Raw genomic sequence first — 12972 nt, 5'->3', positions numbered from 1 at the left:
TTTTCCAGAAATTCTGTTTGTTATGATACATGAACTGTATTATTATAATAACACAACTGTATCATTAGTGCACACTGTACAGCAGTATGAATGACGCGGACATAAAACATACAGCAGCAAACAAAATGGTACTGTTTAGGGAACTCTAATGTCATAAAGTACAAATACTAGTAATAGAAAATCCAGTGCTTTGACAAACACAGTACCATCACTCATGAGTTATAGGAATACTAAAGATTTCAAACTGGCTTGTCGGCACGGGTTTGACAACTGGGACCCCCACTGATCACAAGAATGGAGGTGAACGAACCCCAAAAAATGCATCATAATTCACATGTGTGGTGTCTGGTGTGATGTTCATTTTAAGGGGGATCTCAATACCATTCTCATGATCAGTTTGGGTTCCAATGGCCACTAAGACTGTGGTTACACATCAATTTCTGATCGCAGCACCTGCCATGTCACCCCCTGCCCACAGGCGGATGGATTTTTGTCAGTTGCAGGGTCACAGTCGCAGCCACTCATAAGTCACAATGTGACCCCATTCACTTGTATAAGTAAATGGGTCGGCAGAATCTCGGTGTAGTTACAGCCTTATGAGGAGCTCCTTATGGGAAGGTCAAAGAAATAACTCTCTATGGAACAAGTGCTTGGGTGACAGGTATAATAAGTGTGTTGCTAGCTATAGGTTTATATGATTTTCTACAGGTATCTTAGGTACTAAAATTTACAATAAACTGAAATGTCCTAGCTACTGAACAGAGTTATCTTATCATATTAGAAAATATTAACACACTGTTATTGGTATAATTACACTAAAACTCAACATGTGAGATTCCTGATGTATTTTATCATGTAATAAAAGTTTGTTTCCCTTGAAAAATGTTGTTTCTATGCCAAGTTGCCTTCCAGGTATGTTTAGAACATTTCCAAAATAAAAACGCCCAAAATACAGCGGACACCAGTCCAACAAAGACATCTAAGATACAGGATATTGATGGGCCAACACAAAGTCACTGCCAGAATCTCATTTACCCAGGCAAATTTCCTGTTTGCTCCCCTTTATCTAATACCCTAAGGCAGAACAGTTTCTTTGTGACCCTCCCCAACACACAAGCACTGAAGCACCCAAGGCACATTTTCTATAACTGCAGCCCTGCTCAACAGATCAATATACCTGTATTGTTTGCTGAATTAGAGGTGTGCATAAAGGAAGGATGTCTACCAGTATATACAGCTAGTTGTGTAAGATGGTATTTGCATAAAAAAAGAACTGATTGTTGTGATGCCTGGTTGTAATAGTAAATATGGTACAGATAGGATTATTAAATATTAAAATGGAACCTCTCTCTGCTTCTGGTTGATACCAATACACAGTCTAGCATATGACACCAGTGGCTGTTGCTTTTCTCAGTCTCCCTTTTGTGCCTCTTTTTTCCATCTTATAATGAATGACAAATATACATAATTGTGATCGTCTGTACTTCTGGAAACAGTGGCTTGCATTAGTAGTGTATATCCTATATAACTTAATGGGGTAGTGCGTCGCTAAACATTTATTCACAAAATAACACACATTACAAAGTTATACAACTTTGTAATGTGTGTTATGTATGTAAATGGCCCCCTTCCCCGCGTTACCCCCCCACACACACACGCTAGACCCGGAAGTGGCTGGAGCAGTCCGGCCGGCCTCCCGAAGACGACGTCATTGTCACAAGATGGCAGGTGGGGGTCGACACGAATGCGGTAAGTATAATGCACCAACACTTCCGGGTCTAGCGTGGGTGGGGGGGAACACGGGGAAGGGGGCCATTCACATACATAACACACAATAAAAAGTTGTATAATTTTGTAATTTGTGTTATTTTGTGAATAAATGTTTAGCGCCGCACTACCCCTTTAATGTGTTATGAGCCAATATTTGTATTATTAGTGCATTGAAAATACATTGTGCATCCATATAAGAATATACATAAAATACAGACCTCTTCCAGTTGGCAGGCTTTAATGACACTTAAATATCTGTATTGGTCATACGATACTCCAAACACTATGTTCTCCTTGATGGTACCAGGCATGATCCAGGAGAATTGGGGAGAAAATGATATCCTTCCACTGTGTTTTATTTTCCCTGCTTGTGGCTCTAATTCTCCCATTATCATCATTAAAAGAGATGTCTGGAAAAAAAGCATCAAATCCACATTAAGTGATATATAATACACATAGTAATCTGTGCACATACATCTCATATCTTCCATTTATCTCTTTATCTACTATATAACTGCCTACTGCAATTCATTATCTACACTATGTTACCATTAATAATCTGTTATAAACATGTATACTACAAATGTAACACAAATACACAACCAAAACCAAAGTTAGAGAACAAAGGTACCACTGTACTCACATAACCCTTGTTTCAGTGTTTTGTAGGTATTAGAATCTTATGCATTATGCATAGTACAAATGATGTACAAGTCATTTTTATGTACAGTTTATTTACATATAGATACATAGATTTTATAGGTTACCATACGATTGGATACAGTTGCCCCATTGAGCATGGAGCTCCGGCCATACACCTGTGGTGCACTCTATACATTCTGAGGGCAATTTTATCCCTATTCTCTGGATCGGTAAGTTCCCAGTGGTCGGACCTCCACTGACCAGCTTGATATCTCTTATCTTATCAATAGGGAATAACAATTTGGGATGTGAATACTCCATTAAATACATAAGAACAAACACTTGACAACTTATGAATATATCTTGGAGTTTATGAGCAAGTATATTGCAACAATATTTCAGTCTGCAAAAAAGAATTCTGATTTAACTTGAGAACTCTGACAAAAGTACATGGGCATATGTTAGATAAGAAGACATATCAGTATTCTGTAAAATATTTGTAAAATATTTGACAATTTTGATACATATTAACTCTAGAAATATTGAATAGACAATCTATATGCATGGATTATTCTACATACACAGATTCATCTTAAAGGGGTTGTGTCGTTATGAAAAGTAGGTCTAAACTGATGTATATGTGACATGCTTGGTTCAACTGCAATCTCCAGGAAGTACTGGCAGCTCAGGCCCTATTACACAAAACAATTATCATATAAGGTATTTGTCTCCTTCACAGAGACAGTCCTAGATGCGCCACAACCCGATTAGTGGTGCTGCACGGGGATATCAATGGACCTGTCATCCATACAATAAAAACAAAAAACAAGCAAGCTAGTGGATTCCACCAAGGTGGTCCACTTGCATCCACCGGCGCTACTCACTATAAATGTGTATATCAGAATGCTGTCCAAAAGGAGTACAAGTGTCACATATGCAATCCGCTCCTGGGCTAAAAACAACACTGGCTAACTCTGCAGCCTTGCCAATCCGTCTAATGCAGGCACTACAAGTCTCAGCTCGCCCTCTCCAGCATAAGATACCATGAAACTGATCCTACCTGGGTAATTGGAGCAAACAATAAGAGAGCAGGTCCAGCACAAACGGTCCGCGGCAAGAGAAAACAGGATACAAATCCAGTGTAAACAGTCCGGGATATTGGATGCAGTGGCACAGGTAATAATCCTTCAGAACTTGAGTCCAGGAACAGGCAGTATAGTGGATGGAGTGTGGGCACGCTCCGGCCGGCAACGTGCACCACAAAAACTTCCGCCCGTAGATCTTAGTGACGTCACAAAGACAAAGTAAGGAGGCCGTAGTAGACCAAAAAACCTCCAACTAGTTTCAGAAAATGGTTCGTTTTCCTTCATCAGGAAACAATTATCGTCCACATTCGGCTGATATCAGCCGTTACGGCCGATAATCGTCCTGTGTGATTGAACACAATGATCAGCTGACATGAATGATGTCAGCTGATCGTTGCAGTCGTTTGTCTTTCAACATGTTGAAATACAAACGACTCATATAGCTGCCATTGCCCGGTGGAATAGGAGCGGCGGCAGCAGACCACGGCTATCCGCTCTGGGCTGCTTGGACGATCTAGTACACCCGGGCAGCGCATGGCAGGGAGTTTTATAGGAGTTGAAAAGTTCCATCTTTGATACACAGTAATCTTACTGACCGTTATATCACAGACATGTGAATGTGACCTTAGGCTGAAGTAGGATCAGAGAAACTGAAGACGCAAAAACTTTTATTTTCTTGGCTTGACTTTCTCCATAGCAGCTTTAGGCTTTGGATCAGGTTAACTGGTTAAACTGACTGATCATACACAATGCCCTGGCTCTAATTCTTAAAATAACACCCATTAACCATAATCTGGATTTAATTAAATAATCCTTTTCCTATTTTTAATTCTGCGCGGGTTAGTTCAGTCTGAAAATTCGTGGTAAACAAGTGAAACTGTACATACTGGGAGGTATACTAGGATGTAAATACAGTGTGAGAAAAATCTCAGAGCGGTCACTTGTCTCACCACTAGTAGTTAGTGCCTGGCTCTGTGACAAATGACTCCACATATCATCCAGTAAAATCACATTCCCAGATGTCACTCCAGTAGATAATGTGCCGATTGACTACCGCTCACATGCTGAAAGCGGCTGTAATTCTTTAGTTAATTAATAAACAGCAACCTTGATCAAAGCTGTAAGTTGAGAAATGCAGGAAGGTGTTACATGTATCAGTTAGCTGCCAGCCTTATCACTGGTTTGCTTTCTGAGGTCAGCACCAAGCCAACGATTTAGGCGTAAGAGGACACATAAATCATTCTGGAAAACAATTTAGCATAATTTCTAGACGTCACAAAATAACGCACTATATCACAGGTACATACAAATTGGTTCAGATGCCTGTGTGAAATGTCTTGTAGTAAAAAGTCTGTACTACGTAAAGAGACATTTACTGATTGCAACAAGTTGTTGAATTTAACAATCCCTTTTAGAAGTCAGAAATATCACTTCAAGGCTATGTGCACACACTAAAATTAAAGCTGTAATTTTGAGTGAAAATAAAACAATGGGTGAAAAGGTGAAAATCTTTTGCAAAAGCATAAATAATGGGCCTGTACATTATTCTGACAGCTGTAAACAATTACAGACATTATTCTATAATATGGTGTCTGCATTGCCAGTCAATTTCCCATTGACTTCAATAATTTCAACTCAAAGTTACGACCATATTTTGGTATTATTGTGTTAATTAATGTATTAAGCATTATTTTATACTAGTATGTGTGCTACCACCTGTATATTTTTTTTTACATTTTTTAAACTAAAACAAAGTTGAATGTTGCCACAAGGAAAGGGGTCTTCTCTTTCAAATCTAAGCCTAGGAAATTAATGCATGCTGTTTATACAAAGAACTCAATAACAATGCAGTATGCAGCAAGCTTCTGAGCCCTCATTGGTGGTGGCCAGTGGTGTAGCTACCATAGAGGAAGACCATGACACTGCTACGGGGCCCCTGGCCCTTTAACTGTGAGCCATTGGTTTCCTGCCCTGCCCGTCTCTCTTGTGGTCAGAGGCAGCATTGCACCTCCAGCCACAAACAAAAGCCTCCCCCCCCAACACATACTCACCTGGCACTGAGCAGTCCCTCAGCATTCAGCGTTCATTCTTCCAGCTCTCCAATGTATGAGTGACCTTACTCGTGCACCAGAGAGCTGGGAGAATGGAGAAACACCAGGCCAGGTGAGTATGTGTGTGTGTGGGACGGGGAGGGGGGTTCGTACAGTTTTTTGCTATGAATCCTAGCTATGCCCCTGGTAGTGGCTGCAGGTAAACAGAATTTTAGGTTATTACTTTAGATCTTTGTAGGTGATGTGGAGTTCTGCATCCAAATGTATACTGTGAAAATGCATGCAAACTTCCACCCAAATATTCAGATGTGCCTTCTATTCGTGAATCTGATCTTCTGTTACAACAGAAAATATCCATAAACATTTATGATTTCTGGCATTTCTAAGTAGAACAGCAGCTGTGACACTAACAACCTGTTCCTGTTGGCACTTCCTGGCAGACAGAGCCGCCAAGTTATCATTCTTCAGTGTCCGAGCCTCCTCCTCATTTCTCCGTACGTTGTTCCTGTAGTTTCCTGTGCTGGTCTTCTACCTATCCCTGTTCAGTAGCATCTAATAGAAGCAGACGCTCCTTGCCCACCTTGCCTGAACAAAAGGTTACTTCATGTTCCATTGTGAAATTGTTCCTGTTACTGTGCAATATGCTGGGTTTAACTTCTGCCTGTATTCCCATCTCTACCTCTGCCTGATCCTCTGTACCTAGTTGTTTCTCTATTGTATAACCCTAACTTTTGACCAAGACCTGAGATGTCTGCCATGAGCATTATGTTTAACTCTGACCATGCTACTATGCTGCCTTTCCATAACCTCAGCCCGAACCTGGACCTGTCTTTGCTTAACAGCACGGTGTTCACACCCCCACCAGGACCACTCTCAAGGGTTGTGACTCGCTAGCCTCAGGCTGAGAAACTCAGATTACCAAGATAGGCTACGTAGACAATGCTCTTAAGAGTGGCCCACACTCACTGGTCTACAGTTGTCTACCCTTATTGCAGTTACAGAAACCTATGCTTTTCATTACCAAGAAAAAACTATTTAGACGTTAGTCATATGCTTAGTGGTTGCATTGTTGTCCTGCGGTAACAGGGTCGTGGGTTTGTGTTGTGTTTGTGTTGGTTCCCTCTGGGAGTTCCACTTTCCTTCCACACTCTTAAAAAACATACAATTTGCTTCCTATGGAACAGCCCCTAGTGTGTATGCAGATGAGAAATTACATTGTGTGTCCAACCAGAGACAGGTGCGTGTGCGATGGCACTCAATGTGCAGCAATTTGAATAGTGTTATGGTGCGTTAAAACAGGAATGGATTTAAAAAGAGGAGAAATCTCAGTCTTTGCTTTATGACTTGTTCTCTGTTTATAGTCTGTACCTGGCTTTGGCTTAAAAAATCTGTCAGATAAATCTTTTGTAACAGCACCATAACTGTAAGGGAGGTTTAAGTAACAGTCGTACCTAAGAACACACCAGCATTAGAAATGGCACATGGTAGGTGGGGGATACTTTTACTCTACTCTAATTTTACAATAGGGTCCAGGAGCTACAATGCACACTTCTGGTTGTGGAATATATTTGTGCTCTATACACTTATTACAAGCGTATGGGTATACATCTGTATTAGTTTTAGGGTATACATACATATATATCTGAATTTGTCCAAAAACATGATGAAAATGTTATATAATATAGGGAGATACCTTTCCGGATCCTGTAGAACCAGCAACTGCCAGCAGCTGTCCCTTGTCCAGACTAAAATTGATCTTAGAAAGCACCGGAGTAACATGCAATGAGAAGTTACTAAAAAACAGATTGGGGTCTTCCTTGGAAGCACTGCCTCCATTTTCCATCATGGCTTTTCCAAAAGCTTCTCCAATTCCCTGAATGGAAATAATGCAAACAATGCAATGATGTTAACAGTGGGATTTGATATTTATGTAAAAAGGCTATCATGTGTGATAAGACCAGTCAATATGAACGTCTTGTAAGACGTTTAACTGCAGTGGATTTTTTAGTAAGTAAGCCACAGTACAGCTAAAGAACTATACAAATATACTACTATGGTAACAATCATCTGATCAATGCATTATGATCATTACAAGAACATAAATATTAAAAAATTTTAATTAAATGTGTTTCAGTACAAACTGAAGTCCTGAAAAAAAAGAGCAAAAATCAGGACATTAAATGTTGAAAAAAACATCGTGGGCAACCGTCCATTAATAAAGTACATACACCAACATAGTACACCAACCGAACACCAATAAAGTACATACAGACCTCATCCCAGGACGCTGTTACATTTTCCATGGCCACTTCAGTGGTTGTCAGGTTGTACTCCAATGACTTATATTCATCTTTTTGTAAAAAATCCTGTTAAATATATTATAAAACAAGTATATGTATATGTTATGTTACCACCTAAAATGTAACTTATATGAACATTATTAAAAAAAAACATCTAACCCAAAACAAAATACAGTATTATTCAGTTCTGACAATCGGATGATTGTTATAGATTTTTAGACTATTTTCCCACACTGTATTTTTGCTCTGTATTTTGGTCAGTATTTTGCAACCAAAACCAGGAGTGGATTGAAAACACAGAAAGGATCTGTTCACACATGTTGAAATTGAGTGGATGGCCACCATTTAATGGCAAATAACAGCCATTATTTCAAAACAACCACCGCTGTTTTAAAATAAAAGCAATTATTTGCCATTAAATGGCGGCCATCAGCTAAATTTCAACAGTGTGTGAACAGAGCCTTTCTGTGTTTTCAATCATAAGCCAGATCTCACACATCTCTATTAGCCAAGATCTTTGAAAAAAAATAGATCAAAGTGGGAATCATTTTGTTTGTGAACATTACTGAATATTTTTGCATCAGGCTGATAAATATTTTATTAACACAGACAGTATGAAGACACAACAATCAGCAATGATAGAAATCTATGGAAATGTCTGAGTGCTCTTTACAACATGTAGAAATCACCTTACTTCCACCACAGACAAAGTAGGGCATAAAGCAGGCATGGGTCATATTGATATGTCAATAACCGCTCACAATAGAAGCTTTCATAGTATTGCAGTATCCTGTGTTTACTTATTAACATGATTTTTTTAGTTCTACCATTGTTATTAATAGTAAAGAAAATTGAAGACCATAGAAACATTGAAAATTGTTGTCAGATAAAGACCACTGGGTCTATCTAGCCTGCCCTTTTAGTATATCCCTTTTTATTATCTTAGGATAGATTTATGTTTATCCCAGGCATGTTTACATTCTGTTATCGTAGATTTACCAACCACATCTGCTATAAGTTTGTTCCAGGCATCTACTACTCTTTCAGTAAACTAATATTTTCTAACGTTACTTTTGATATTTCCCCCAACTAACCTCTCACTGTGTCCTCTTGTTCATGTGTTCAGTTTGTTCATAAAAAACACTTCTCTGTCGAACTTTATTTAGTCCTTTAACATATTTAAGTTTTGATCATGTCCCCCCTTTCCCTTCTCTCCTCCAGACTATACAGACTATACATGCAACTGAGCATTATAAAACACTATATTTAGTCATACAAGTGGTTACTGAGTGAGTTCACCACTCACATAAACACATCTGCTGTGTTGTAAAGTGCTTATCCCACAAGGATTTTGCATTTAAACTTATTATAAAAGAAGTGAACACAGTTTGAGGCTAGCTACTGTGCGATGTGCATATCCACAAGCTGAGTGCTAGACACACATGCCCAGTCATTCTCCTCACAGACAGGTTTCTGCGTAATGGTCCTCCGTTTACTGCAGAGTAGCCAAAAGAAACAAACTTTCTGGTGTCTGGGTGCAGAGCCTGTGCAGTTATATGGCAATATATAGATATCTAAGACTCCTAAAGCTCAGCTTGTTAAGATTGATAGAGTATGTGTACATTAAATAATTTGGATGGATCACCACCCGCCCCTGATTCTGCAGCTCGCCCCTGTGTGCATCTCCGCCCGTGCCATAGACTCCATTTTATGGTCAGGCAGATTCCGCCGTCTGCCCGAAGAATGAACAGGTTCTTTCTTTGGGCGGACAGCGGAATATGCCTGTACATAAAATGGAGTCTATGGCACGGGCGGAGATGTGTGCGGGCGCAAGCGGGGGCAAGCTGCGGAATCCGCAGTGAGTGATCTGCCCGGATTCCATACGGTGCATATACCCTTAGTCCCTTTAAAATGATGAGGGACTATATTGTTATCAGTCAAGGGAGGAAAAAGACTGATTCTATCCAGCGCTCATCACAAGCAGCACCAGAGGGATGCAAAGCATTGATGAAAAAGATATTTATGATAGAAGTACTGCAGATTACTATAAAACTAACATTTCAGAACTTATGGTATAAAAGTGATGGTATCAGGGAATAATTCATTTATTATTTCACGTTCATTCATAGTGTCTTGATCATCTTGCATACCTGTATTTTATTTATAACTCCCAAAGAGTCGTACCAAGTCTGTACAGCCCAAGGGAACTGGCGTGTAACAGTCATACGTAGCACAATGCAGAATGAAATAGTGGTAAAAATCTTTCGGAGAGTAATCCCATTAGTTAGCAAATGCGGAAGAATGGAAAGAAACACCACAAAGAAGCCGGAGAAGAAGAAGGCCGAGCTGTTGAAATATCTCACATATGCAGCTTTTCTGGTGAGCTTCAACTCAGTCCTGGGTAAAAACAAACAAGTTGTGAATTTCAAGCTCACATTAATATCTACAATGCATCTAGAAAGTCTTTTACTTTTCCACATTTTGTTATGTTGAAACTTTGTGCTAAAATGAAAAAAAAAAAAAAAAAAAGTTTTCACCCATCAAGCTGCACAATCTGTACTTGCAATGGTAATGCAATACATTAGTTTTTCCTTTCCAATAAATTAGCAAAGATTTCTAACACTTTATGATTGTTTGATATTGAGTGCAGTATAATGGGGGGGGGGGGAAACTTGACTGTTCTTTATTTTATTGTATTCTAGCATAAGAAAAGTAAAATAAAGAAAAGTCAGGTTTTCCACCCATTATTCTGCGCTTAATACCAAAAAACAGGATCTGAAGGCCTGCACTGTTTAGTGTATAGTGGTGGAACTGGGTAACTGAAACTCAGCACCCAGAGTAAGAGGAAGTTATCTGTTCCCACCAATGGTACACCCCATCAGTCTGTGACTAGCAATGTGAAGAAAGATACTCCATTTAATTGAAGAAAATCATAAGAAATGCCAGAATAGATAGGGTGAATATTTTTTCATAGCTGCTTTGCAGTAAAAAAGATATCCTTTTCTGAATGACATATTGTTGATGGGGCAAAGACTTTTAAAGGACCATCTCTGTTGTACTCAGAAGAGGTTGGTACACAGTAGAGCTTCAGTGTATGAGTCTGAGGAATCCATGATGCCATCCAGTTGTGGTAAAGAAGAAAGGAAATAATATACTGAAACACAGCCCAAGGGAGAATTTCGGATTTAAGCACAATGGGGGAGATTTATCAAACATGGCGTAAAGTGACACTGGCTCAGTTGCCCCTAGCAACCAATCAGATTCCTTCATTTTCCAAAGAGTCTGTGAGGAATAAAAAGTGGAATCTGATTGGTTGCCGTGGGGCGATTGAGCCAGTTTCCCTTTCCCCCAATATGTACACTATATTACTGCCCCTAAATTTACAAATAGAGTGACCAGTGCTATATTGGTCCAAGACACAATAATGGTTACAAATTCATGCCACTACTAAGCAAATTTTGTTCTAATAGCAAAACTTTATAACAAGAAAATTATATGATAAGAAATAGTACACACTGTACTCACTCTCTAAGCAAGTGAATTATTTTCTCCATTGCATCCTCCCAACAGTATGCTTTTACAGACTGTACATTGTCAATAATTTCAGAAGTGATTACAAGTCTTTCATTGATCTTTCCTGCTCTTCTGTCTCTATAAGATAGTAACACAAGCAGTAAAATATGTAATATCTTATCCAATATTTACAAATACAATTGTAATATAGTATATCAATTCTACAATTTCATGTGTTATAGAATTCACTTGAACATAATGTAGCATTGGCTCTTGTAATAAATACAGTAACAGGTACTTCAAAAGTATACAGCAAGCCCTTCATGGTAAAGTAAGGGAGATGCTTATATTCAAACACAGCAGAGGAGATAATTGCATTCAAGAAGCCCTGACCTGACAATGGCAGAGCCACATAACAGGAAGGTCACAATAGTAATGCTTACTTTGGCAACCTGTTGGTGATATAGCATGTCCCCTCTTCCACATCAGTATGCAGAGTTGGTGTCCGCACCTGTTAAAGCTGGAAAAGTGCCTGTTCTCTCCACTTCTGGGCAGCCCACCCAGGCACTGAATGCTGTGTCTGGCCCTTTAGCTGTAAACATCCATAATAAGCACTTACAGTTAAATGATGCAGTGCTCTGATTAGCAGAATGAGGAACCATTGGCTCATTGCTCTGCCAAACACCCTTGTAGTTGCAGGCATGTCAGAAGTGGCCGCTCTCTTCCCAGCCAGCTCCCATGCACCAGAGCCAGGTGAGTATATGTTGTTGTTGTTTTTCTTTTTGCTTTTTGTTTTTTTCACTTTACAAAAGAAATTATTTACTGGGAGGGATGATTACCATGGGGACTGGGTGGAGGCAACCAGAGATATGCCTACATGGGGTATAAACCTGGCACTGGCCCTGTTTGTAAGACACTTCAGCACTGAACTAGTATATACCTAAGTCTAATTAAATTAGAAAAGACCATAAGATCTTACCTATACTTCATCATCCTTCGTCCCAACCATGCTTGAAATAATGCCAGAATGACTAGGAAGCCCAGACCACAGAATGCAGAAGCCTGCAGTAAGTCCCAGATGAGACCCATTAGAAGAATCACTTGAAGTGGAGCAATCCATACAAAATGAGCCAAGGCCAGACCCTATAAAATAATGAACATATATAGATGAATGGAGTAACTGTCAGGACAGTGCGCTGGCACTCCTCGGTTCGGGCTGTGCGGCCGAGAAGGCGCTGAGTTGGTGCAGTTCCAGAACTCTGTCTGAACACAGATTTATTTTAGGTTTGTTCAGCCCCACCTGTCTTGCTTGTTATGCCTCGGCAGCTTAAGAGTTAACCTGCTGTTGTGCAAGTGAGCTGTTTGGAGGATCAGGGGCCGATCCAATCAGCTGCTGGACTGAGTTCCTGATCCTCCATAGTGTGTAAGCCCAGCAGACAGTGCTGGCTATTAGGAAAATCACCTGGGCTCAGCGATGCAGTGCTCAATAATGCTTTATTCTGTGATCCTTGGAAACCAACGGTAATATTACATAGGCTCTCACAGTCTCACGCCAACATGTTTCTGGTACGTCACATACCCTTAATCAGTGCTGGCTATTAGTGTTCCTGC

The 12972-nt window shown here is 39.8% G+C and overlaps 1 protein-coding gene across 2 annotated transcripts in view; it reads right to left on the bottom strand.

Annotated features, from left to right (window-relative positions):
- CFTR (CF transmembrane conductance regulator) overlaps nucleotides 1–12972 on the bottom strand; it is a 140335-nt gene that overhangs the window by 72284 nt on the left and 55079 nt on the right. Inside the window, exons 6-11 of one of the 2 annotated variants that reach the window (XM_069976449.1) lie at nucleotides 12341–12504; nucleotides 11374–11499; nucleotides 9999–10245; nucleotides 7822–7914; nucleotides 7242–7421; nucleotides 1989–2180 (exon numbers count right to left, since the gene is read on the bottom strand). In XM_069976449.1, the coding sequence (XP_069832550.1) occupies nucleotides 1989–2180; nucleotides 7242–7421; nucleotides 7822–7914; nucleotides 9999–10245; nucleotides 11374–11499; nucleotides 12341–12504 (1002 nt within the window). The remainder of the gene's footprint in view (nucleotides 1–1988; nucleotides 2181–7241; nucleotides 7422–7821; nucleotides 7915–9998; nucleotides 10246–11373; nucleotides 11500–12340; nucleotides 12505–12972) is intronic. The other variant, XM_069976459.1, reaches the window with a different exon arrangement.

Source organism: Dendropsophus ebraccatus, chromosome 1 (assembly GCF_027789765.1).
Source record: "Dendropsophus ebraccatus isolate aDenEbr1 chromosome 1, aDenEbr1.pat, whole genome shotgun sequence".
Lineage (NCBI taxonomy): Eukaryota > Metazoa > Chordata > Amphibia > Anura > Hylidae > Dendropsophus > Dendropsophus ebraccatus.
Note: the sequence above shows the minus strand (reverse complement) of the source record. Positions and strands in the feature narration are given on the sequence as shown.